The sequence below is a fragment of the Ochotona curzoniae genome, unplaced genomic scaffold (assembly GCF_017591425.1).
Source record: "Ochotona curzoniae isolate NIBS_2020 unplaced genomic scaffold, NIBS_Ocur_1.0 contig_64, whole genome shotgun sequence".
NCBI lineage: Eukaryota > Metazoa > Chordata > Mammalia > Lagomorpha > Ochotonidae > Ochotona > Ochotona curzoniae.
In genome coordinates this window covers 625,245-652,006 of record NW_024466502.1, presented here as the reverse complement: position 1 = coordinate 652,006, position 26,762 = coordinate 625,245, and the positions used below count along the sequence as shown (strand labels likewise).

The following is a 26,762-nucleotide window of genomic DNA, read 5'->3' as shown; positions in this document are numbered from 1 at the left end:
GCCCGCTGTCGGACGAGGCCACCTGCATAATTCAGGACAATCTGCTTCCTCGAGCTCCATCCATTTAAATGTAAATTTCTTCACAGAAACATCTGGAATCATTTTTGCTGGAACGTCTGCGCCTCCTTGACACAAACTTAACCATTGCAAGACCCGGATGGTCTCCGGCCTCCACAGGAGGAAGACGATGGAGAGGAGGGCTCCGGAGACAGCGAGACGAGGGCACAGCATGGGAATGTGGACAGGGCCCCCAGATGGGGAGCCAGGAGGAGCAGGACTGTGACCAACAGCCCTTGGGAAATCCCAGGATGGCGGAGGCTGTGGTGCCCAGGGCGTGGGCTCTCCGCCACTGCCCAGTACCTCTCCATGGGCACCCGGGGCCGCGGGCTCTCCGCCACTGCCCAGTACCTCTCCATGGACACCCGGGGCCGCGGGCTCTCCGCCACTGCCCAGTACCTCTCCATGGACACCCGGGGCCGCGGGCTCTCCGCCACTGCCCAGTACCTCTCCATGGACACCCGGGGCCGCGGGCTCTCCGCCACTGCCCAGTACCTCTCCATGGGCACCCGGGGCCGCGGGCTCTCCGCCACTGCCCAGTACCTCTCCATGGGCACCCGGGGCCGCGGGCTCTCTGCCACTGCCCAGGACTTCTCCGCTCTGTAGTTACCATGCTGGGCTTGTCCACTGGTGCTCAGAGGGCAGTCCAGTCCCCTGGTCACACAGAGCAGGCCATGAGGACAGACGGGCAGACAGCATAGAGGACCTGCCACCTGACAACCTCATAGGCCACCTCCTCCCTCCCAGCCACGGACCCTGATCGTGACTCCCACACAGGACAGGGCCCTGCACACAGTCCAGTTGTCACAGGCACCTGGACAGGGTCCCGGCTCACAGCCCAGTGTGATGTCACAGTGTGTCTCACTTCCTGCTATGAGGTCACAGGTCCCCGGCTCACTTCCTGCCGCGAGGTCACAGGTGCCTGCCATTCCACATATCCTGGAGACCAGCCAGACCTGGCCACACTGAAGGCCTTCAGGAGAGGGACCTGCTCCTTGGCCAGCGGGACCATGATGATGACATGGTTAGGGACCCTGCGGATTGCCTTCCTGCTGTACTGCTGGCGGAATGCAGACTTGCAGCCGTTCAACACGACCTCAGGTAAAGCCCGCCGGGTGCCCGGCAGAGTGGGGGTGTCTGGCACCTTTCTCAAGGAGCCTCACTCTATTCCCTCACCCCGGGGACCACTCCGTTTCCAAGCTGGGCTCCACGGGGCAGGCGGCCACGTCACTGACCTTAGCTGCCCTCACGGGAGTTTTCCGAGTTGAGCTGGGCGAGGGTAGAACCGTCATGCATTCCCAGTAACCATGTCTGCGGCCACCCCGTGTCCCCCCGACACACACGCACGCTCAGGACACTTTCACATGGCTCGAGTGCATGAGTGGACACTTTCACATGAGTGCATCAGCCACTCCCTGGCAGCGGATGCCATGGGTTAGAGAAAACCTGCCTGGACAGGTCGGGGTTCGCTGCTACACCGTCTGGAGCCGGGGTTGGGGGTACTCAGCAGAGGCCGGAGACCCAGGGTCAGGCAGTGCTGGAGGAGGCCGCGAGGAGGAGGGTTACAGGGCATGAGGCGCGGTGCAGTTCTCCAGAAGTTTAACCAAACAAATCACCATCTCAGGCCGCCGCCCCTCGTTTCTGGGGCAGGTGGTGGCGTCACGGCTAAGCCGCCCCTTGCAGTGCCCACACCCTGTAGCCCAGGGCTGCTCGTCCACTCTTCCCAGCCAGCCCCGCTCATGCACCTGGCAAGACAGCAGCCAGCAGCCCGACTCCTCAGCTCCCTGCTGCCCCCAGGGGAGACCTGGCTGGGTTCCTGGCTCCTGGCTGCAGCCTGGCCCATGAACCGCAGCTGGCAGCTCTCAGCCTCCTGGCCTTTTGAATACATAAACAAACCCTAAAGGAAAAAAGCTTCTCTCTATGCCTCACTCCCCGCCCGGAGCTTGATCCAAGAAAACAAGAGCCACGCATGACACAGGGGACCCAGCTTGATTCCTCCTGTAAGGGGAACAGGGACTGTGACTGACCACACACCTGACCCCAGGTGTGACCACACACATGACCACACGTGACCGCAGGTGTGACCACCCACATGACCACAGGTGTGACCACACACATGACCCCAGGTCTGACCACACACATGACCCCAGGTGTGACCACCCACATGACCCTCCCCAGGTCTGACCACACATCTAATCACATGTCTGACCACACACATGACCACAGGTATGACCACACACACGACCAGACATGACCACAGGTGTGACCGCACACATGACCACACATCTAATCACATGTCTGACCACACACATGACCACAGGTGTGACCACACACACGACCAGACATGACCACAGGTGTGACCGCACACATGACCACACATCTAATCACATGTCTGACCACACTTCTGGTTTGCCAGAGCTTTTCCTAGTCAACCTCAGGTCAGTGGTCTGCAGCCTCATGGATCATGCACTCATCCTCAGCCTTCACATGTGACACCCAAGACCCCAGGCTCCCAGTCCTGTGGGACTTTGCTTCCTGGGAGCCTGGCACATCCCAGCCAGTTTGCTGAGCATCACACTCAGCCCCATTGGCCCTGCATGACTGTGCACCCCACCTTTCCATGGGAGCCTCGGAGCCCCACAGCCAAGGCTTCCAGGAGTGCCCAGCTGCCAGGACAGGATTCTCAGGGGACTCACGCAAGTCATTTGCTCAAATCAGAGTTTCTGAATTCTGCAGCCAAGGGCTGGAGAGAAAACACAAATCTCTCTCTGATTTGAAACATAATACCAAAGTATCATAAGTTTTATGGACTTAAGAGCTGGGCTGGGGGTAGGCTGAGGGAGAAGGCTTCTTTGAATCCTGAAACTATTAAGCAGCTGGCAACATTTTCAACAAAACCTTGTGTAGCTCCAGTGCCTGAACTGACCACCTGAGTCTCCCCCAGCCTCCAAGAGTCTCCCCATTTCCCCCAGTCTCCCCCAGTCTCCCCGTTTCTCCCAGTCTCCCCCAGTCTCCTCCAGTCTCCCTGAATCCTCCCCAGTCTCCCCGAGTCTCCCCGAATCTCCCCCAGTCTCCCCGAGTCTCCCCCAGTCTCCCCAATCTCCTCCAGTCTCCCAGAGTCTCCCCCAGTCTCCCTGAGTCTCCTCCAGTCTCCCTGAGTCTCCTCCAGTCTCCCCGAGTCTCCTCCAGTCTCCCCGGGTCTCCCCCAGTCTCCCCGAGTCTCCTCCAGTCTCCCCCGTCTCCTCCAGTCTCCCCGAGTCTCCTCCAGTCTCCCCCAGTCTCCCCCAGTCTCCCCGAGTCTCCCAGCTCTTCCAGTGTCTCCCAGCTCTGCACCATCTAGCACCAGCCGCTGTATGGACATGGATGGCAGTCCTGCCTTCAATTCTGGACACCCCTGCCCATGCTCCGGGCCACACCTATGCGCTGAGCTTGCTGGGAAGCCAGACGACAAGCTGCTGGGGATTCTTGGAACTGAAACTGCCAGTCACTGCCTCCAGGGTGACCTCAGGAACCAGCCAAGTGTCTGGCCATGGGAGACTTGGAAGGGCCGTAGCTACTGAGCTGGGGAAGAGCAAGCGTTTAGGCAGCCGACAAGCAGAACCAACTACCTATGACATAACCGAGCTGTGACCAAGATCCGTATCCCAGGACCTGCCGTGGGCCACAAGGCATACACTGGGACACTGGCATACAGACTCCAGGAAGTCCTCTCAGGCCTGAAACACTCATGTTGCCTGCCTATGCTCAACCATGACACAAATGTGACTCAACGCACCCTTGCCTGGCCACAGTTTCCACATGGTTCCACAAAGTTAGAAAATTCCACCTCTGTCCCCTCGCCAGGAGACCCAACCACCCCCTCGGATGCCCCAGGCCCTCTGGAAACTCCCCAGGGCAGTTGGAGGTCCTGAGAATTCAAACCAAGAAGGCGTCAAGCCTGCCAGCTGCTCTGAACATTTAACCAGTCTGGAGCCGTGCAACATGGACCTCGACGCCAACTCAGCCCCAGAAGCACTCCAGGAAACACCGCAGAGCTGGCCAAGTGCACGAGGCCTCAGTTCTCACTGTGCAGGTGGGACACGTCACACAGGGAGCTCGGGACAACGATATCTCAGCAGAGACACAGGGCTCAGGCTCTCAGGTCGAGGGTGCAGCCAGGGCTCGCCCACAAAGAACAGGACAGAAGCTGCCACAGTCACGTCCGACTCCAGTGACGGAAGCCGTTGGCTCCCACCTGGCCAGACTACAGACTGCTCTTCCTCACGAGCCTCGGTGGAAGCGCACTGCTTAGCTGGTGGTCAGCTGGGGCCCTGCATGTCTGCCAGCACCCTGCTGCCCGCAACCTGCCCAGCACTGTCCCCACTGTGCCCTGCTGCCCGCAACCTGCCCTCACATCGCCCACTGTGCCCTGCTGCCAGCCCTCACATCGCCCACTGTGCCCTGCTGCCCGTGACCTGCCCAGCACTGCCCCACTGTGCCCTGCTGCCCGCGACCTGCCCAGCACTGCCCCACTGTGCCCTGCTGCCCAGGACCTGCCCAGCACTGCCCCACTGTGCCCTGCTGCCCGCGACCTGCCCAACACTGCCCCACTGTGCCCTGCTGCCCAGGACCTGCCCAGCACTGCCCCACTGTGCCCTGCTGCCCGCAACCTGCCCTCACACTGCCCACTGTGCCCTGCTGCCCGCGACCTGCCCAGCACTGCCCCACAGTGCCCTGGCTACCTGTGACGTCTCCGTGTAGACCGGAAGCAGGACAGGGTGACTCCCCGCCCTCAGAAAGCAGCTCCAGCCTCCTATTGCTTCCCCTACCCCCGACCCTCTGCCAGCACAGGAAACCACAGGCTGAAGCTCAGGACATACTGCTCCTGCCCACGGCGACACGCACAGTGACCTGGGCAGTCCTCTCTGCTGCCCACGGCGACACGCACAGTGACCTGGGCAGCACTGTGCAGCCTGGCTGCATCTGAGTCTGGGTGTGCACCCTTGAATGCAGTTCAAGGGCTGTCTGAGTTTCCCCCTGCAGGAGCACTCCATACTGGGGGCATTACACAGGAGCTGGTCACAGGGCATGGCTCTCTACCTGGCAACACCTGGCTGTTTCCCATGGAACATAAGGTGTGGCTGTTTCCATGTGTGACAACGATGGGCAATGGGCAACAGGGCATGGCTCTCCCATGTGTGGAATCATGGGACACCCAGGCATGGGGGCAGGATGGCCATGACGTGGTGACGATAGAGAAAAGCAACCCTGGGTTCTGCTTATCTGTCCTGATGAAGCCCACAGAGTCCCCGCACTGCACAGGGCACAGTCCCAGCACTGCACAGGGCACAGAGTCCCCGCACTGCACAGGGCACAGTCCCACACTGCACAGCCCACAGAGTCCCCGCACTGCACAGGGCACAGTCCCAGCACGGCACAGCCCACAGAGTCCCCGCACTGCACAGGCCACAGAGTCCCCGCACTGCACAGGCCACAGTCCCAGCACTGCACAGGCCACAGTCCCCGCACTGCACAGGGCACAGTCCCCGCACTACACAGGCCACAGTCCCACACTGCCCAGCCCACAGTCCCAGCACTGCACAGGCCACAGTCCCCGCACTGCACATGGCACAGTCCCAGCACTGCACAGGGCACAGTCCCCGCACTGCACATGGCACAGTCCCAGCACTGCACAGGCCACAGTCCCCGCACTGCACAGGGCAGTCCCCGCACTGCACAGGCCACAGTCCCAGCACTGCACAGGGCACAATCCCCGCACTGCACAGCCCACAGTCCCCGCACTGCACAGGGCACAGTCCCACACTGCACAGGGCACAGTCCCCGCACTGCACAGCCCACAGAGTCCCAGCACTGCACAGGGCACAGTCCCCGCACTGCACAGCCCACAGAGTCCCAGCACTGCACAGCCCACAGAGTCCCAGCACTGCACAGGGCACAGTCCCCGCACTGCACAGGACACAGTCCCAGCACTGCACAGGCCACAGTCCCCGCACTGCACAGGCCACAGTCTCTGCACTGTACAGGCCACAGAGTCCCCGCACTGCACAGGGCACAGTCCCAGCACTGCACAGGCCACAGTCCCCGCACTGCACAGGCCACAGTTCCCGCACTGCACAGGCCACAGTCCCCGCACTGCACAGGGCACAGTCCCAGCACTGCACAGGGCACAGTCCCAGCACTCAGAGGTGCACAGTCTCCACACTCAGCAGTGGATCCTGCATGCAGGACACACACATGGATGAGACAAGGGACGGTCTCACCAAGCCGAGGGCCAGCTCCCGGCTGCAAGGCTCGGGGGGGAGGAGACAGCAGGAGCAGAGGGTGGCAGCTCCAGGCGACCAGGCTCCGTGCAGCCGCTCCAAGTCACACTACAAACCCTGGCTGCTGCACCTGCTGCTGACTGGCAATCAGGACAGACAAGAGGTTATTTTTAACAAAGCGCTAGCACGCACAGCTGCCCGCTCTTGATGCCTCATTCAGGTCCCGCCCAAGGAGGGCTGCGCCTGCCTGTTCCTCCCCGAGGTAGCTGCTTGGGAAGTGTGGACAGCGCCAGCAGACCTTTCTCCCCATTTCCCCACATTGTTCTCCCACCCAAGCAGATGAGCCCATTGCGATGCAGATTGTCGTCTTTATTGCCATTTGGAAAACTGCTTTGTCCCTGGTTTAGCTGCATCTTCAAATTCCCCCAGAACGCTGTGCGCTCTGGGAGGGAAGGTGCAGAGACCCCGCCCTCCCATCTCGGGAAGGGCCAGGCCTGACTGGGCCCTTGGGCAGCCTCTGATGAAGGAAGTCACATCTGGGTGTGCTGCCCAGGAGGAAGCCAGGCTGGGATGGCCACACAGCATACTGCTGGTGGCGAGGGGCATAGCAGCTCCTGTCCCACAGCTACTGAAACTGCTGGTCAGACGGCCCACACCATGGACAGGGACAGGTTAGCCATACCCCATGGGCAGGGACAGGTTAGCCATATCCCATAGACAGGGACAGGTTGGCCACACCCCATGGACAGGGACAGACTGGCTGGCGCACCCTCAAGACCCCATGCCCGTCTGCTCAGGGAGCCCCTGGACTGCCCCTGGGGGATCCCTGCCCACATACAGAGCCACAACATGAAGTCATGGACGCATACCTTTCCCACTCCAAGCCCCTCGGCACTGCTGGGACACACGAGCTGGGGCAGGACACCACGGCACACCAGCCTGTGCACTGGCACTCAAGGACCACAGCCCGGCGGCCCTAGGCCACAGCCCAGGGCTCCACGGACGCACTTCCCCAGCAGGACATGTGTGATGACTCAGCGCTGAGACCCTGCTGAGAGAGCCAAGCCCCTTCACCGCAGGCCCTGGGCTGCCGTGGCCTAGGCAGGAACCCCAGGGCCTCCACGCCGATGACCCCAGGGATCCCCAGGACCCATGTCCCTCCTTTGCTCTCTCAGGGCAGCTGGCCGAGCCCAGCCTCCCTGGAGCTACGGCCGCCTCCTCTCCATCTCTGGGATCTGCCCCAGATACGAGGCGGCAGGTCTGGGCTCCAAGCACCCAGGTATGGGGGCAGGGGCCAAAGGTCAGGGGATCATGGGTTTGTCTGAGGGCTACCCTGGCATGGGCACCTTCCCTGCCCTTGTCCAACTGAGAAAACCAAGGCCCCAGAGGATGTGCCTGGGGCCGTCTCGGGACCCACGCGTGACAGGAAAGCAGGCTGGGAGGATCCTGCCGAGTCACATCCTTGGCAGGGGTGTCAGAACCATGTCCACATCACAACTCAGCACTCTGCTTCCCCTAGATCAAGCCTCTGAAATGCCGCCCAATGCAAAAACTCAAGACATGCCTGGAGTTTTTGGTGAGGAGCCCCTGGAGTCAGCTCCTTACTGGAGGGGCGGGAGTGTACTTGGCGGGGGCGGGGGCGAGTTCCTGCACCTGCTACGTTCCACCAGTGACCCCAGGCTTGGGCATGGGCAGGGCAGCAGTCCCGTGTCACCCTGGCTTCACTGTGTCCTCCTGTGCTTCTTTCAAGACGAGATTCTCGTCCAGGAGATCCTGGAACCCAACAAAACGAAGCTGACTAAAACACAAAGCACGGCCACGATGCTGTCCACCATGACGACCAAGGACAAAAGCAAGTCCCCTTCGGGTCTGCATTGGTCCTGGGAGGCCCTGATTGGCCGTGGGTGTCCCTGGTGGCCATAGGTGTTCCTGGGCATCCCTGGGCAGTCCTGGATGGCCCTGGGGATCCCTGGGTAGCCACAGGTGTCCCTGGGCAGTCCTAGGCATTCCTGGGCAGTCCTGACACAGCAGCCTTGGGCAGCCATAGGAGGCTCTGAGTGTTGCTAAATGTCCCTGGATGGCCACAGGTGTCCCTGGGCTGCTGTGTCCCAGGAGGTCCCTGGGCAGTCCTGGGTGGCCTTGGGTGGCTGTAGGTGTCCCTGGGCAGCCCTGGGTGGACCCGGTGGACCTGAGTGGCACAGCCATGAACACTCAGCTATGCTATCCCAGCCATGTCCAAGTCCAGGGCATTCCCAGGACACAGTTGGACAGCAGGTCACGTGGGCAGCAGGACAGGACCATATGGGCAGGAAGGACAGGGCAATGTAGACCCATCTGTCTGGTGCCCACGGCGGTGAGGCTATTTATTGTGGATTCCAGGGTGGTCAGGCTGAGGTACAGCTGTCCCCAGCCCTGCTTCCTGAGGTCCCAGACTGACCCCGAGAGCCGCCTGCAGCAATGCCAGGTGGGCAGCAGCACCTCCATGTGGCCAATATGCAGGAAGCTCGGGCTCCTGGGACCCTGCAGACTATATCACCCCCGGTTCCTGGCCTCACGGTCAGGGCCAGCTGGTGCCTGCCTGTGCCCCACGCCATGTCCAGAGAGAGGAGGCCAATGGCATTGAGTGGCCCATGGCAGACAGCAGGCCAAGTGTCAGCAGCTCCTGGGGGCTCACTTGGAAACCATAGTGGACTGCCCCCAGCCCCTAGCATACCCTGTAGTCTGGGATGGTCCAGGTTTGGACCTTCTCAGACCTCTCAGGATGCACAAGGGACAATGCGCAGACCAGTGGCCACCTCCCCCAACCCCTGTGCCCTTGTCCCTGTGCCTAGGCTGTGGCCATCATCATACCCAACATGACTGGGGCCAGCAGTGTGTAATGGACACACCTCCCCTCCCCGTGCTGTGTAACGGACACACCTCTTCCTCTTCCACGTACTGTGTAATGGACACACCACCCCTCCACATGCTGTGTAATGGACACACCTCCCCCTCTTCCACGTGCTGTGTAATGGACACACCTCCCCTCCCCATTTCTCAGGCTCTGCTGTGGAGGAGGGGAGCCAGGCTGACGCATCTGAGACTTACCATGAGCTGCTGGAGCACCTGCAGTTCTCCACTGGCAGCGAGGACAAGACTTCCAACAATGGTATGCCTAGGGACTCAGCCTTACCCAGGGGACCAGGCTGCTGGGGCAGGGGAAGGCCCAGCCCCACCCTCTGGCCTACAAAAGGGGCCACAGTGGGGTGCTAAGAGCCAGGGTGTTCCCAGAACACCCCCAACCCCACTGATGAGCTTGCAGGGAAGAGAGCAGTGTGCCAGGCCCAGGGTACAAGTGGAACGCCCACAGGGTAGGGATCCTGAGGACTGAGAACTTGGAAGTGTGTGTCAGGGGCAGGACACGGGCTGGGCAACGCGATGGGAGCGGAGAGCTGATTAAATGCTTGCTCCCGGCCCCTGGCTGCTCTGGGGCCCCAGAACTGTGCCTTCAGTCCGACTCTGGTCCGGCACCGAGGGTGTCCAACACTCGACAAAACACAAATGTGCTCGTCTCACACTGAAGGGGCTGTGAGCATGGGGCGGGGCAGTGACTGCAAGTTACTGCAGAGGGATCGCCAGGTAAATCCCCACAGAGTGGCCAGCTCACAAGCACCCACGTGGACAGGTGTGTCCACACTGGGATGATGGGCACGCCGACTTACCCGAGTTCTCAAAGAAGACCGCTGATGCGCGAGGATCAGAGTCCTCATTTTAGAAACACGAGCCATCCCCGAGGGAGTGGCCAACACGACTTCCCTGTTTTTCCCACGCTCTACATTGAAGAAGTCAGCACGGACGAGAACGCCCACACAGGGGTCACTGCGGAGACCTACCACGAACCACAGCTGTCTTCCACAGGTGAGGGGGACCCCGGGTCACAGCCCAGGCACCCAGGGCCTTCCCCTGCAGAGGTGTGTCAGGTGCCACAGGGCTTCCAATGCACTCCCACAGCATGTCCGACGTGCTGGGGACCAGCGCGAGGCACGCAGGTGCCGACCAGCAGCGTTCTTTCACCACAGCTCCACCTTCCCCTGGCCCCCGAGTGGACTATCAGGTGCATGTAACCCTGCGTCCAGGCAGGCACGCTTGGGTCCAGCAGACACACGGCATCACCCCAGTCTCTCAGTTCTGTCGGGCTCCCTCAGGCTCACCCCACGTGGAAGGCCTGGCAGGCACAGAGCTCGACAGCCTCCAGGACCTCCAGCTCCAGGGCCTGGGCGGAGATGACCGCCTCACTTGGGATGTCTGCATCAGAAACACTAGCAGTTGCACGTCCTTAGCTGCTCTAGGTTAAAGACTCTTAGACGCAACGGAGGAGGAAAGCGAAGCTCCTGGGCCAGGGGCGCAGGTGAAAACACCCTGAGTAGCCAGCTTTGCAGCAGGCCACGTAAGACTTGAGGGCGTTCCAAAAAGGGGAGACAGTTCAGCTGGCAGCGTTCAGTAGCAGAAGCTGAGGCTGCCCAAGACCTTAATGATGCTGCGAGCCCAAAGGTGTCGCTGGATGACACCCACCCAGGGAAAACAGGACTTTACCACACATGAGGTAGAGTTTCATTCAAGAGGCACACATAGTCACACACAGTCACAGACAGCCACTCGGTCACACACAGTCACACAAGGTCACACACAGTCACACAGAGTCACACACAGCCACATACAGAGTCACACACTCACAGAGTCACACACAGCCACACACAATCACAGCCACACAGTCACGCACACTCACACACAGTCATGCATACTCACAGACAGCCACACAGTCACGCACAGTCACACAAGGTCACACACAGTCACAGACAGCCACTCAGTCACACACAGTCACACAAGGTCACACATAGCCACATACAGAGTCACACACTCACAGAGTCACACACAATCACAGCCACGCACACACACACAGCCACGCACACTCACACAGTCACACACACTCACAGACAGTCACACAGCCACACACATAAACAGTCCCACATGGTCACACACACAGACAGCCACACACAATCACACTCACACACAGAGTCCCATATGTTCACACACAGTCACACGTACACTCGCACACAGAAGGAGATGGCACACACGGCCGCAGTCGCAGGAGCCTGGCCACACTAAATCCAGGAGCTGCCTCCAGGTCTCCCCCAGTAGCAGGGGTCCCAGCCGTTGAGGCACTGCCTGCTGTCTCTGAGGGTGTGTGCTGGTGAGAAGCTGGGGTCAAAACTGAGACAGTACCCCTCAACTGCTGGCTCACCCCCACAAACACCTTCAACAGCAGGGGCTGCCCAGGCACTCTGCCAGGGTCCTCACAGCTAGGACCTGCAGCCCCCCAAACATCAGCCAGAAGGCCGGGCTCAGGAGGGAGTGGGGACTTGGACCCAGGCACCAGGATCCATGATGTGGGTGGTCTCGATGACATCCAAACCACAGCCCCGGGCACCCGCCCCAGTGCTGAGTCTGCCGGGGCGTTATGCCAAGCCTGGGCAGCTCAACGATGCTGGCATGATGTCGGCATGACGCCGGACGTGCCCAGGGAAGCCAGGGTTGATGCACACGGAGGAGGACGCACAGTTGGACCGGGCTCCAGCTGATTGCCTGGGCCTCGGCCATGCTGAGAGGCCCCGACCCTGCCCTCAGGGACTGTGGCACGTCTTCCAGCTGAGGCCCAGGCATGGCGGGAAGGTGCCTCCATGCAGGAAACAGAAGTGAGAAGGGATGCCCCACGCACTGGAGGTGTTGGTGCTGCAGTGGTCAGCAGGTTAAAGGTCACAGTGATGTGAGAAGCAGGCATGCGACAGAGGGCAGGGAGGTCAGCAGACCCAGACACGCAAAGCAGCATCCCTAGAGGACTCGTCGGCCTGAGGAGGGGCTCACGGAGACAGAAGTGGGGAGGAGACACACGGCGGGGCAGTGGCTGAGGACGCCCCAGGCTCACGCTGCAGGAGCAAGATGCTCAGGCAGGGACAGCGACAGCCATCAAACAGAAGTACCACACACACGTCACAGTCATGTGTACAGACTACAGTCATCACACTGCACACACCACATACGTCAGTCGTGTGCATGCACACACCACACTGCATACACCACACGTCAGTCATGTGTACAGACTACACACCACACTGCATACACCACACACGTCAGTCATGTGTACACACTACACTCACCACACTGCACACACCACACGTCAGCCATGTGTACAGACTACACTCATCACACTGCACACATCACATACCTCAGTCATGTGCGTGCACACACACTGCATACACCACACGTCAGTCATGTGTACAGACTACACTCATCACACTGCATACACCACATACATCAGTCGTGTGCGTGCACACACCACACTGCATACACCACACGTCAGTCATGCGTACAGACTACACACCACATGTCAGCCATGTGTACAGACTAGTCATCACACTGCATACACCACACACGTCAGTCATGTGTACACACTACACTCATCACACTGCATACACCACACACGTCAGTCATGTGTACACACTACACTCATCACACTGCATACAGCATACACTTCACAGTCATGCGTGTACACACACTCACCACACTGCACACACCACACGTCAGCCATGTGTACAGACTACACTCATCACACTGCACACACCACATACCTCAGTCATGTGCGTGCACACACACTGCATACACCACACGTCAGTCATGTGTACAGACTACACACCACACGTCAGCCATGTGTACAGACTACACTCATCACACTGCATACACCACATACATCAGTCGTGTGCGTGCACACACCACACTGCACACACCACACATACCAATCATGAGTGTACACACACCACACTGCACATACCACACACGTCAGTCGTGTGTGCACACACTGCACACACCACACTGCACACACCACACATGCACACGCATACAGCACTCACCTCACACAGATGCACCACACAACACATACACATCCTGCATCACACATGGCTTTCAAGGCATGCTGTATTCCAGTTGCCCAACATTTTAAAACAGTGCAGCCCGCAAGCAGCTGCAGGAGAAGAGGACAGAACTTTGCTCAGAAGCGAGCAAGCAGCGCCCGCAGTCAAGCGAGTCCGAGGCTGCGGCCAGGAGAACAATGGGGAGTGTGAGCCGACGCTGCACCCCAGAGTTGTCAACTCAGGGAAAATGTCTGACAAACAACAAAGACAAAGTAAGATTCCTCACAAACAAAAGCCCAGAGACCACATTGTTAGCAGATCTGCAAAATTAGAAATACTGAGCTGCGTTCCACAGCCTGAGCGGTAATTGCACAAACAAATGCGAAGCGTGGAGACGGGAGACATGAAAGGAAATGGCAAATTCTGCCCCGCGCCACAGCCGCTTGTGAAACACGCCCCGCCGAGGACAGGGAGCAGCGAAGGCAGCAGCAGCAGAGGGCGTGGGCTCCTGCAGCCCCGGCCAGCACCAAGGCCCGCAGAAGGCAACAACTGGGACCTTTGGAAGGGAGAATGAATGCGGAGCTCCAAGGCAGCAAGCTGGCCCTTCCGCCCCATCACCCCAATAGCCTGTTGCCCCAGACATCCCAGCCACAGCTCACCAGGCGCCCGGCCCTGCTCACCGAGATTGGTGCCTTGGAATTGTGGGCAATTAGCCCGCCAGAGACTACCTGTCCACCCAAGGCAAGGCCCCGAGGTCAGCCAGAGCGAGGCTTTCCTCCTGCCCCTGTCAGGAGAGGCGACGGCGGGCTGCAGACACCAGGCCCCATCCCACTCCTCAGCAGCTGGGTACTGGGGGCTCAGCAGCTGGGTCCTGGGGTCAAGGCGGCCCGCCCTCTCAAGAAACAGCCAGCACGCCCGGAGTGGCCCTTCGCATCACCGGCCTATGTCTCTCATTGCAAGTTTCCACTCAAGAGTTGAACATTTTCTTCTTTAAGAAAGAAAAAAATAAAAGCACCTAAAAGCTGTGTTACAAGGGACTTGTCTGAAAACACTGGTTCAAAGCAGCCATCATAGACATAAACTGACCTGAGCAAGCTGGTGACAGGAAACTTGGGGCTGCCCAGCCTGGAGACCAGGGCCCGGGCCACACACCCCCATCAAGTGCCAGTGCACACAGGCGGGCTGGCTTGGGGAGCAAGACCCAGCAAGGAGAGGGCCACAGGCACATGCAAGCACACAGGTACACACAGGCACACAGACACACACAGACACAACAGGACTCACAGGCACACACAGACACACAGGCACACACAGACACAACAGGACACACAGGCACACACAGACACACACAGGCACACACAGACACAACAGGACTCACAGGACACACACATGCTCACAGGCACAGCAGGACTCACAGGCACATCAGGACACACAGGCACACACAGACACACAGGTTCACAGGCACAACAGGACACACAGGCACACACAGACACACATGCACACAGGACACACACATGCTCACGTGCACACACAGGACACAGAGGCACACACATACTGAATGGACAAGGGAAGAGGCCCCCCATGCACATAGGACAATGGACGCAGGGGCCACTCGGGTCAGCATGCAAGTGGGGTGAAGCACCGAGCCGGCCGAGGAGGGGCACTTTCTCAAGGCACACAGCAGCATGAGCACGTGCGTGTCCCACAGCGCCTCAGGACACAGCGAGGCCACTGTCCGCTCGGAATCCTCCCCCAGTCCCAGCTGTCACCTAGAAGACTGACAGGAAGACCTCTGCTGGAAGAAGCCATCTGACCTGCGGAGAAAACCAGGACTTCCCAAACCAGCCCGATCTGCTCTGACCAAGGCCTGGGGTGCTTTCGAGAGGATGAGGAGTCTGGGGGTGCCACCGCCTGCCCCCCACCAGTCACTGTTCTAATGGCTCAGGGGACCCAGGCAAAGGCATCCTGCATTGCACATGCCCCCAACCGAGGAGGGCTCAGCATTGCGGATGGGGTGTGGCTGGCCCCTCCCCAACAAACCCTCAGCTCCTCCTCACCTCAGCTCCTCCTCCTCCCCTCAGCTGCTCCTCCTCCTCACCTCAGCTCCTCTTCCTCCTCACCTCAGCTCCTCCTCCTGACTTCAGCTCCTCCTCCTGCTCCTCCTCCTCCTCACTCAGCTCCTCTTCCTCCTCACTCAGCTCCTCTTCCTCCTCACCTCAGCTCCTCCTCCTCTCAGCTCCTCTTCCTCCTCACCTCAGCTCCTCCCCCTGACTTCAGCTCCTCCTCCTGCTCTTCCTCCTCCTCACCTCAGCTCCTCTTCCTCCTCCTCTCAGCTCCTCTCAGCTCCTCTTCCTCCTCACCTCAGCTCCTCTTCCTCCTCACCTCAGCTCCTCTTCCTCCTCCTCACCTCAGCTCCTCTTCCTCCTCCTCTCAGCTCCTCTCAGCTCCTCTTCCTCCTCACCTCAGCTCCTCTTCCTCCTCACCTCAGCTCCTCTTCCTCCTCCTCTCAGCTCCTCTCAGCTCCTCTCAGCTCCTCTTCCTCCTCACCTCAGCTCCTCTTCCTCCTCACCTCAGCTCCTCTTCCTCCTCACCTCAGCTCCTCCTCACCTCAGTTCCTCCTCACCCTAACCCATCGCCCTGGGCACAGGTGCTCCCACCCCGATCTGGGCCTGTGGTCTCTGCAGAGACCCCATGTACAGCGCCGGCCCTGGCATCCTACGCACGCTGGCTCTGAGGGAGCCATCTTGCTTCCTGCCGCTTATCATCCATCTATGCGGCGGATCAGCCTCCCACCACAGCATGGGCTGTGCATGCCTGTGTGGCCGGGCTCCAGCGCAGGTGTCCACGGGGCTGGGTCATCCGGAGCCCGACAGGGCATGGCCCTGCCTCTGTTGGCTGCTGGGGGTGCTGAAGCCCTGGGTACCCTGGCTGAAGACACCACTCCTGTCCCTGTCATCCCGTCTTCAGGCACCCTGAGGCCCAGAGCCACGCGGAGCCACAGGGACGGCCATGCAGCAGGAGTGGCTGCTGTCCTCCAGGTCAGCCCCAGTACTGGCTGGTGGAGGGTATTCAGGCTCTGGCAGCAGGGGATGCCATGCACCCCCCGCCCATCAGAGACGCACATTCCACTGCTGGCCACCTCCACCTTGCGCCACACAGAGTCACCCCTCAGTGACCAGCTGTGCAAATTCTCAGCACACAGTCCCAGCAAAGGCATGGTTTCCTGTCACTGTCCCCACAGACAGGACATGGCACTTGCTCTTCACAACAGAGAGGCACCACCCTACTGGGTGCTGGGCCTACAGTCTCCTGAGTCAGTAGTACATCAGTGAGCAGGACACCTACCTGGACACCTGCCAGGTGGCTACAACATGCACGCCGGCTCAGGCACCCTTCTTCCTTGTGGCATCACCATCGCGCACAAGTTCTGTCACTGCTGGTTGGGTACCATCCAGCTGGGTTCCTGGCGTGTGAATGACACCATGGGGCAGCTGCAAGCGTGGACAGAAGAGTTCTGCTGCTGATCCATTCCTGAGGAGATTCCGCAGCCAACACAGGGCCCAGTGACCCCTGTAGCACACTAACTGTCTCCCTACCTCCTTGGCCCACTTGGGCCGTTCCAAATTGCCAGCTCCAACTCCACCTATGGCTTTGGTACTCGTATCCCCAACAAGAGCTCACAGGCTCTACACCCCTGTTCTGTCCTCCCCACACCCTGTTCTGTCCTCCCCACACCTGTTCTGTCCTCCCCACACCCGTTCTGTCCTCCCCACACCCTGTTCTGTCCTCCCCACACCCTGTTCTGTCCTCCCCACACCCTGTTCTGTCCTCCCCACACCCCTGTTCTGTCCTCCCCACACCCGTTCTGTCCTCCCCACACCCGTTCTCTCCTGCCCACACCCCTGTTCTCTCCTCCCCACACACCTCTGTTCTCTCAGTTCTCCAACAGACAGGAGGAGGGGTTTGTTGGACACCATGGTCCCAGGCCTTCTCACTTTTTTTCCTTCACTTTCAACTTTGTCCTTCCACAGAGAAGAAAAATTCAAAAGACGATCCATACTACAAGCTGTCTGATCTGGACAAAATCCTTCAAAACGTAGGCCGATCACCAGGTACACCTGATCGAATTCATACGAGGGGAGGAGAGGGCCACTGCAGGGCTGGGTATCCACTTGGCAGGGCGTGGGCAGCAGCTTCCACTCTATAGCCCGTCCCTGGGCCTCAGGCAGTCATCAACCTTCGAGTCCTCACTCCAGCATCAGTCGTGTCAGCATAGGAGCCCCTGAAGCAAGGAGTGCCAGACTAGGGTGCAGTGGGCAAATCCAGGCATTCTTCCAGCTTCTCAGGGGAGACTGGTGGTTAATGTTGGTGTTGAAGGCCAGGGTGGGGCCCTGCGCACACGTGCAGGTCAAAAACCTGCAAATCACATGTCTGTGACGTCACAGCTGTGCACACATACACCTGTGACATCACAGCTGCATGCACGCCTGTGACGTCACAGCTGTGCACACGTACACCTGTGATGTCACAGCTGCACGCATGCCTATGATGTCACAGCTGCACACATGCCTGTGATGTCACAGCTGCACACGCCTGTGGCATCACAACTACACGCACACCTGTGACGTCACAGCTGTACGCACGCCTGTGACGTCACAGCTGTACGCACGCCTGTGATGTCACAGCTGCACGCACGTCTGTGACGTCACAGCTGCACACGCCTGTGACATCACAGCTACACGCACGCCTGTGACATCACAGCTACACGCACGCCTGTGACATCACAGCTACACGCACGCCTGTGACATCACAGCTACATGCACGCCTGTGACGTCACAACTGTACGCACGCCTGTGATGTCACAGCTGCACGCACGCCAGTGATGTCACAACTGCACACATGCCTGTAACGTCACAGCTGCACGCACGCCTGTGACGTCACAGCTGTGCACGTCTGTGATGTCACAGCTGCACACGCCTGTGATGTCACAGCTGCACATACCTGTGACATCACAGCTGCATACCTGTGACATCACAGCTACACGCACACCTGTGACGTCACAGCTGCACGCACTCCTGTGATGTCACAGCTGCGTGCACGCCTGTGATGTCACAGCTGCACACACACCTGTAACGTCACAGCTGCACGTCACACGCCTGCCTGGGCCACGTGGAGTTGCAGTCAGCAGTTACCAGAGCCCATAGGAAATGTGCTGCCAGCTTTTTAAATCTGAGCAGCAGGGGCACTGCTTGCCAGGCAGGATGGTCCGGCCTCGTGGGAGCTGTGAGCACCCTCGGACATTCATAAGGAATCTTCTTTTCCCAAACAGGAAACACTTTCCAGTGAAGACGAGAGGGGACTGAGCTGACACGGGGGTTCGAGCAGTGTGGCATCATCGAGGGGCCCCTAGAGCCCAGCACCACTCGGAACCCTCCCCAACCCTCCTTAGGAATATAACCCACACCCACATAAAGGCCACTATTGATTCACACACTCCCGAAGGGATGTGGTTATTTACGGGACCAGCAGGGGCGGGCGTGGGTTTCTGGGTTTTTTGTGTTTTAAGTATGGGAAACAAGAAGAAGAAACAAGACAAGCAAGGAGACAGGGTGCCAGCATGTTCTGCTTGTCCAGAGAGGGGCATGGGGACACCATGGCACACACACACACGACACAACAGTCCCACAGCGTACATGGCCCAGGACACATGGCCTGCACGCAGCGGTATGACAGAGCTGAGACAGGCACATGGGCACACCTAGCAGGACCCTAAAGCAGGCACAGCCAGGGCAGCCAGGTCCATGAGACTTTGTTGGGTCAGGCCCAACGCCCCATGATGTCATGGCAAACTCAGGTGCCTGTGCTATGCCCACCCACAGCATGGCGGCTGCCCCCCTCAGCCACAACCAGTCCCATGTCCCAGGAGGTGCAATGTGTGCTCCCTGGCTTTTTGTCTGGTGACTGGAGGCAGAGGCACTCAGCTCCTAGGCATCCTTGAGCACTGCCCAGGCTGGGAAGCCAGAAGCCAAGGCTCAGGACACCGTGCCGGAGGCTGAGACAGACGTGGTCTCAGAGGACTGACAGTTGAGAACCCTACGCATGCAGATCATCCGTGCTTTCAGAGGGCCGAAGACCATCTCAAAAGCGCCACGTGTGCCGTGTGCCATCCCCATGCCTCAGCACAGGCGCTCAGTTCCAGCCACCCTCACCTGACCTGGCACAGACTCACCAAGAAATTACGGGTGCAGTTGGACAATAATTGTGTTTAACTCTAAGTTCTCAGTTACGCAACATAATAAAAGCAGATTTATGTGGTCCGTGTGACATTTTTACAAAAACAGTTCCCCCAACATCTGGCTGGATGTTGATAAAAGTATTTACAATGAAAAAATAGGAAGGAAAGGGACTGCACTCCCAGGTCAGTGTCTGCAAACGCATCAGGACCTCAACTCACACCCCTCACCCCTGCTTCTGGGCCGGCACCGCCCAGGCTGCCAGACCTCAACTCACACCCCTCACCCCTGCTGCTGGGCCGGCACCGCCCAGGCTGCCAGACCTCAACTCACACCCCTCACCCCTGCTTCTGGGCTGGCACCGCCCAGGCTGCCAGACCATCCACTCTGCATCTCCACACTCTCTCACACGTTCCCTACACTCCTTACAAAGTATCTGAAATAGCAAATTAAATATAAAATGTAAACTTTGAAAGAAGACAAAGTAAAAATAAGCATATGTAAGGTACATTAAGATACAAAGGTCCTTATTCAGGTTAATATTTTATAACACTAAAAAACTAAAATAAAACGCTCTCTCAGTTCCTTAGCAAGGACATTTTGTAACAATTTGATTACATTAACAAAAGTGCCCTAAAGAGGATGTTAAAAAAATAGCAATGACATCACCATTTTGGCAGGTGAATATTCTATCACCCTAATCTTCTCTAAAAGAAAGAGACTTGGAAAAAGTGACAAACAGAACGCCCAAGCATCACACGTCCCTCACAGACAGTGTGGCAGCCTGCTCAGCTCTGTGGATACACAGTCCACTCCCACACTGGACACGCTGTGGGAGTGTGGAAGCACGCAAGCACAGACCCTGAGCACCTGCGGCATTCCAGGTGCCTCAAGAACGGATGGGTCCACTGCACGTCCCACGCGCTCCACGCAGCAGCCCCTGCAGGTCCCTCACGTGTGGGAGCTGCGTCGTCCTCTGCTGCCCAGCGAGACACGCAGGCGGGGCTCCCGGGCTTTGTAGTGCTCGTTAAAGTCCAACCGGAAGCTGAGAAACCGGAGGCTTTCATCGGAGCTGGTCGTCAGCAACACCAGGAACTGCTGCACGATGCCCTGATGGACAGGAACACACTCGTGTCAGGTGGTGCCATCCAGACACCCGCCCCGCGGCCCCACACGTGACACCCTGTCAGCAAGTGCCATCCAGACACCAGCCACGGCCCCACACGTGACGCCCGGTCAGCAAGTGCCATCCAGACACCCCCCACGAAGTCCCACACAACAAGCTGCAGACAGACACCCACCAGGCACCCACCGCAGCTGGCTTTGCATGTGTGCCAGTGAGGTCTCCTATCCATGAGGCCAGCGCAGTTGTGTCAGGAAGAGTTAATATTCTTACAAATATAAGCCATGAACACATTGACCAAAGGGATTTCCGCTTTGTCCCCAAGTTCTACAAGGAAGCCAAGAGCAAAGCCATGTACAGAGCTCAGGGCCACAACTCCCCAAACTGACTGACTCACAAATAAAAATCCCTATAAAAATGCCAATGACATTTGTCAAATGACTAGGAGAAATACTATTAAAATTTGTACAGGACCCCAGAAGACCCATCAGACAGCCAAAGCGATCTCCAGCACTTACGAGGCAGAGGACATCCAGCACCTGAATTCCAAACAAACTACAAAGCTGAAGCAATCAAGACAAAGTCCTGGCAAAGAGCAGACACACAGAGCAGCAGGACAGATGAGAGCAAAGGCTCAGGGACATGTTCTGGAACACAGACGGTCCTCAGCAGAGGAACAGCTGACCAAAAGGTGATAATTAGAATATTGTGGTGGCTCTCAACACCTCAAAGGAAACACGCAACCGGGCAACAAGAGTTGTACACCACTGACCGCCAGGAAGTGGCAATCCGAATGACAGAGCCACCGTCCCCCTCCAGGCCCACTGACCGCCAGGAGGTGGCAGCCGAATGACAGAGCTGCCGTCCCCCTCCAGGCCCACTGACCGCCAGGAAGTGGCAATCCGAATGACAGAGCCGCCGTCCCCTCCAGGCCCACTGACAGCCAGGAGGTGGCAATCCGAATGACAGAGCCGCCGTCCCCTCCAGGCCCACTGACCGCCAGGAGGTGGCAATCCGAATGACAGAGCCACCGTCCCCCTCCAGGCCCACTGACCGCCAGGAGGTGGCAGCCGAATGACAGAGCCGCCGTCCCCTCCAGGCCCACTGACAGCCAGGAGGTGGCAATCCGAATGACAGAGCCGCCGTCCCGCTCCAGGCCCACTGACTGCCAGGAGGTGGCAATCCGAATGACAGAGCCGCCGTCCCCTCCAGGCCCACTGACAGCCAGGAGGTGGCAATCCGAATGACAGAGCCGCCGTCCCGCTCCAGGCCCACTGACTGCCAGCAAGGAGACCAGACAACTAGGGCTGAAGAGGATGCGGACTCTTGGAAGGAATACAAATTAGTGTCACTGCCATGGAAAACCCGGATTCCTCAACAGCTAGGACAGAAACACCAGTGGATGAGGCCGCATACCTGACACGAAAACTGCCCTGAGACACAAATGAAGCAAGACCCAGGAGAGACCCTGGCTGGTGGGGAGCCACCCAAGAGCCACCTGCACTGGGGCTGGCTGCAGCCTGTGACTGTCAGGGTGCTGTCCACTTGACATGCTGACAAGCACGGGGCTATGGGCTTCCAAATGAGACCAGGACTCCCAGAACTCCTAGGACCAAGGATGCAGCCTACAGCTCGCCCTGGGGAAGCCAACATGTTGCCAAGATGGGAAGCAACGGGGCACAAGGGGTGGGCGTCCTCCCTGCTCTGCTGCGTTGTGGTGTGGACGGTGCTGGCACACAGACGTACCTGGTAGAAATGTGTCAGTATTCGTAACTGTGAGCACATTTTGGGGATGGATTCCTGGAATTCTCGAATCCGCTTGTTCTCCTCCTCCTCCTCCTCCGCCGTGACTCCCCACTGGCCCTGCAAAACCAAGTGCACGCACCGAGCGTCTCAGAGGGAACCCAACCAACATTGCTGTGCTGCCCACCACACCGGGACAAGTTCCACGCTCTCCAGGGATGACCCCACAGTACCCTGATAGGAACCCCTGGAGCAGGTGGAGCTGCCATCCTGACCAGACACAGCACCAGTTATCAGTTACACGCAGTGCATTCCTGGGGCCTCTGCATTCCCTGCACATCTTCCAATGAAGAGAAACCAGAGTCCCAGGGCGGGCACCCTGAGGCCACACCATCCACTGGAGGACCACAGGTCCCAGGGCGGGCACTCTCAGGCCACACCATCCACTGGAGGACCACAGGTCCCAGGCGGGCACCCTCAGGCCTGCCCTCCTTGACCCCTTGAAGCAGCGTACATTTCCCTACCCTCTGGCAACATGTGTCTACGCGTAAGACAATTTCTGCAGTCAGTGGCCAATCTGAGCCTGCTAGCCGACAAGAGACATATCACGAAATCATTTATCAAATGCCACGGTATGTTACATCACTTGATTCCTGAGCCCTGGCATTTGTCCTTTTCAATCGTTAGGGTTTTTCACCCACAAGTTATTTAAGATTTGTCCAGAACTGCTTCCTTCTTCCCAGGTTTTGATTCCAGCTTCAGGGTGCTTCTGGAATGGAATGTGGAAAAGGCTGGTCCGGCCTGGGAGAGCCCAGCTCTCTGACCCTGGCCCCCGGGGCTGCTCTGTAGGACTCAGCCACTGTCAGTAGGCAAGCCACCCAGCCACGTCTCCGGCAATCCTGATCAGAACTGGTCCACTGTGGCATGGTCAGAAGGTCACACGCCTCTTCCCCTCACGTGAGCTGCCCTGCACAGAGCTGAGCTCCTGTGTGCACACGGCCAGCAGCTCTCACACAGCGCAGCAGCACTGGGCCCCCTCCTGGAAGGCACCACCCACTGGGACCCCTCGATGGCTTCCGCAGGACCATGACACAGCCACAAGCAAGGCTGAGCATGAGGGGGACTGCGGCAAAATGGCCACGTGCTGGTTTGACCACTTCCTCAACAGACACAGCCCCAGTGCGAAAGCCATACCTCCTCTTCTCGCTGCTTCTTTCTCTCCTCGAACTGCAGGCGCCTCTGCAGCTCCTCCAGGGCAGCCCTGTAGATGGTGTCCTGGGCACTCTGCAGCTCAAGGATTTGGTCAAACACAGCTCGGAGCTGGTTTAGAAGGACCTGAGGAGACACGGTCGTCAGCAGGCTGGCCGTGCTGGAACTAGAATGACAGCTGCTAAGGTTCGGGTATGGCATGTCTAAAGCTAGCGCGAGATGGACTGGCGTTCCAGGTCAGGCCCTGCCCATCAGCCGCCTGCAGGACCCCATGCGTGGGCCTTGTCTCCCTGGCGATTCCACAGCCTCGGCTGTGCTCTGGCCACGGGACACAGACTAAAGACAACACACCCAGGCCACAACGAGTCCCTTGTCCAGTGAGGAGCCAGGTCCCCGAGGCAATTATCTCCAAGCTTCACTGCAACCTCAGCCCACGAACCTCTGACCCCAATTCCAAAGCCAGACAGCCCGAGTCAGGAGTAGAACCATTGCAAAGATGAGAGGACGGGACAGCACTTCGATCTTTTTAACCGATATCAGAACCAGACATGGACTATGAAAAAGGAAACTGGACAACACAACAAATCAAATTCAGCAGGTTTTTAAAGAGCAAGTAGCACTGCCTGCAACAGCAGCGAGACAGTGGCTTCACGGAAACAAAGTCTCCCTACATAAAGGCCAGCCAGGCCACTGTGCACGTCTCCAGGAGCCCCTCCCAGCAGGCTCAGAAGACGGGCACACCAAGTCCACAGCCACAGCCCCTCACGTGTGTTACAACCACATACACCCAGTGGCCCCAGAGCAGATGCAGTGGGGAAAGAGGACCTTCCCTCTGCAGCCTCAGGTCATAAACCCGTCAGCAACTGGAACAGGCAGACCCGGAAGAAGCTACTGGCTCCTGGCTCCTGATCGGCTCAGCTCCAGTCACTGCGGCCACTTGGGCAGTGAAGCAGTAGATGGAAGAGCTTTCTCTGTCTCTCTTCTGTAACTCTGACTTTCCAATAAAAGTAAATACAATCTTAAAAAGGAAAACAAAAAACCAGAAGAGCCTCCTGGGAATACAGGCACAAGCAAAGGCGCCATGTCAGAGAGCATGGCCCGGCCTTACCCTGGAGTCAGCATCCAGCAGGCAGCGGGAAATGATGGTGTCCAGGAAGACCTCGTGCGCGGCTATGATGTGATCCAGGTCCTGGGCCTGCTGGACCTTGTTCCAGAGTTCATCCCAAGAACACTCCAGCACCTGGAGACGCCAAGGGAGAGGCAGGTCAGGCCAGCCAACCCCCACGGTACGAGAGCCCAGGACCCGACCCCAGGCAAGCAAGGAACAGCAAGACACGCACCTCAAAAGTGATGTAGTACTGCATCTGGTGGGTGAAGTGTACCATCTCAGAGGCCAGGATGTGGCACTGGTGCAGCACCCCAGAGAACTCTGTAAGGCCGGAGAGCAGGGGTCAGTCACGACATGGCCCTCGGCCTCCCCCATCGCCCGCTGGCAGGAAAGCACCTCTGTCAATCTCCGTGACCCTCAGGCACCAGGATGTCCCACAACAGCACTCTACCATAGAGGACCTGGCAAGGAAGGTTTGGAACAAAAGGCCTCTAGTCACGAGGACACTGCATACTGAGTGGCATGTGAGCTCTGCTGTGCAGGCCCAATGTGCCACCCCTGCTGCCAGAGGCACAAGAGACCCTGACCTGGTCCTGTGGACAGAAGGCAGGATGCAGGTCCTGAGGGATGTCCTGCTTTATGAACAATAAATCTCAAACGTTACTTAATTAAAATTCAAAGTACATCTGAAATAAGGCAGACTTAGTAACTGGCTGTCCTCAACAACGGGCACGCTGGAGGTCGGACACCCAGCCCACACCGGGGGGCCGGGGCAGTCCCTCTCCTACGACACCGACACAGCTTCCTGCTCAGAGGCACCTCAGCTGCTTGAGCTCTTTGGGACCCTGGCACCCACTGGACGGCTGGTGAAGGTCCCTGCTCAGGCTGTTGCAGCCCCTGGGAAGTAAACCAGGAGAGAAGACAACTCACTCTCTTTTCCTGTACTTCTGCTTTCTTTTTTTCACATAAAAAATTCTATTTTTACTTCATTTGAAACATGCGGCAACAAAGATCTCCATCCACTGGTTCACTCCCCAAGTGGCCACAATGTCCACAGCTGGGCCAATCCAAAGCCAGGAGCCAGCAGTTTCTTTCAGTCTCCCACACGGGTGCAGAGTCCCAAGGACTTGGGCCATTTTCTGCTGCTTTCCCAGGCCACAGCAGGGAGCTGGGAAACTGGATCAGAAGTGGAGCAGCTGGGACTAGAACCAGCACCCGAATGGCATGCCAGCACCAAAGGTGGAAGATTAGCCTCCTATGCCATGGTGTTGACACCGCCCTGTACTTTTCAATTAATTTAAAATCGGCAATTCCAAAAGAAGTATGCAAGCGGAAATTGAAATGGAAAAATGAAATGTCACAGACTTGACTCAGCTTTTGTTCTGATCTGCACACAGCCACCCTCGGGCTCACCTGCTGCCCACAGGCCTCACCTGGCAGCGCCCTCAGGAGCTTGGCGTTGCACATGTGCCCCTTCCGGATGTCGGTGAGGATGTACTCCATGCGCTTGGCTCTCCAAAGGAAGTTAAACACCCTCAGGTAGTGGCTCATGCATTCTCGCGTGAACACCTGCCGGAGGAGGGACCATGGGCTGGTTGGCCTCTGACCGACACAGTGCTCACAGCCCAGGCACTTCTGCAGAGGACACTAGGACCCGACACAGCACAGCTCGGGAACGCCCATGACCGAGCAAGCTCACAAGGCAAGGCAGGGTATTACACCAAGTTCCCCACAGGTGCTCCCCAGGCCTGCTGCATCTCGTCATGGCTGCTACTGAGCCGGCAAGCTTGAGGGCAGTGAGAAGGCCTGCTGAGCCTTCAGGCCGTTTCCACCTCGGAAGGCCTCATTTTAGGGCACCTCGCCATGATATCACCCGAAGAGGAATGGGAGTGAGGATGCAGAAGGTCAGAGATGTAAGACAAAGACACGGGACACCCACAGAACCTGGAGTCAGACAATCTACAAACTCCTCGTGTGAGCATATGCCAAGTGCAAGAGGAGCAGGGTTTGTGGGAACTTCAGCCCACACACCTGACCCAGATGCATGCGGCACGGATGTGGGGCACGTGTTCTCCCTCTGCCAGG

The 26,762-nt window shown here is 58.4% G+C and overlaps 2 protein-coding genes across 6 annotated transcripts in view; one reads left to right on the top strand and one right to left on the bottom strand.

Annotated features, from left to right (window-relative positions):
• Window positions 1-1,004: 1,004 nt before the first annotated feature.
• Window positions 1,005-18,750, top strand: SPACA7 (sperm acrosome associated 7). Of its 2 annotated transcripts, XM_040991129.1 has the most exons (7): window positions 1,005-1,158; window positions 7,837-7,893; window positions 8,068-8,169; window positions 9,358-9,465; window positions 10,140-10,214; window positions 17,293-17,373; window positions 18,591-18,750. In XM_040991129.1, the coding sequence occupies exons 1-7, from the start codon at window positions 1,068-1,070 to the stop codon at window positions 18,605-18,607; spliced, it is 531 nt and encodes a 176-aa protein (XP_040847063.1). In that variant the 5' UTR covers window positions 1,005-1,067; the 3' UTR covers window positions 18,608-18,750. The 2 variants fall into 2 exon arrangements, with proteins under 2 accessions (XP_040847063.1, XP_040847064.1); XM_040991130.1 differs by lacking the exon at window positions 7,837-7,893 and having other exon boundaries at window positions 1,014-1,158.
• Window positions 18,751-19,504: 754 nt separating this feature from the next.
• The window catches only part of TUBGCP3 (tubulin gamma complex associated protein 3), a 43,457-nt gene continuing 36,199 nt past the window's right edge, over window positions 19,505-26,762 (bottom strand). For 3 of the 4 annotated variants that reach the window (XM_040991124.1, XM_040991125.1, XM_040991126.1), the window contains exons 17-22: window positions 26,111-26,246; window positions 24,910-24,998; window positions 24,678-24,809; window positions 23,555-23,695; window positions 22,364-22,480; window positions 19,505-20,604 (exon numbers count right to left, since the gene is read on the bottom strand). In XM_040991124.1, the coding sequence (XP_040847058.1) occupies window positions 20,446-20,604; window positions 22,364-22,480; window positions 23,555-23,695; window positions 24,678-24,809; window positions 24,910-24,998; window positions 26,111-26,246 (774 nt within the window). In that variant the 3' untranslated portion in view covers window positions 19,505-20,445. Of the gene's footprint in view, window positions 20,605-22,363; window positions 22,481-23,554; window positions 23,696-24,677; window positions 24,810-24,909; window positions 24,999-26,075; window positions 26,247-26,762 lie in introns of all 4 variants that reach the window. The other variant, XM_040991127.1, reaches the window with a different exon arrangement.

Coding starts and splice junctions, on each gene's coding strand:
- SPACA7 (XM_040991129.1), top strand. CDS start 1,068: ATGATGATGACATGGTTAGGGACCCTGCGGATTGCCTTCCTGCTGTAC. Junction 8,170..9,357: donor CATGACGACCAAGGACAAAA/GCAAGTCCCCTT, acceptor CCCATTTCTCAG/GCTCTGCTGTGGAGGAGGGG. Junction 10,215..17,292: donor ACCACAGCTGTCTTCCACAG/GTGAGGGGGACC, acceptor GTCCTTCCACAG/AGAAGAAAAATTCAAAAGAC.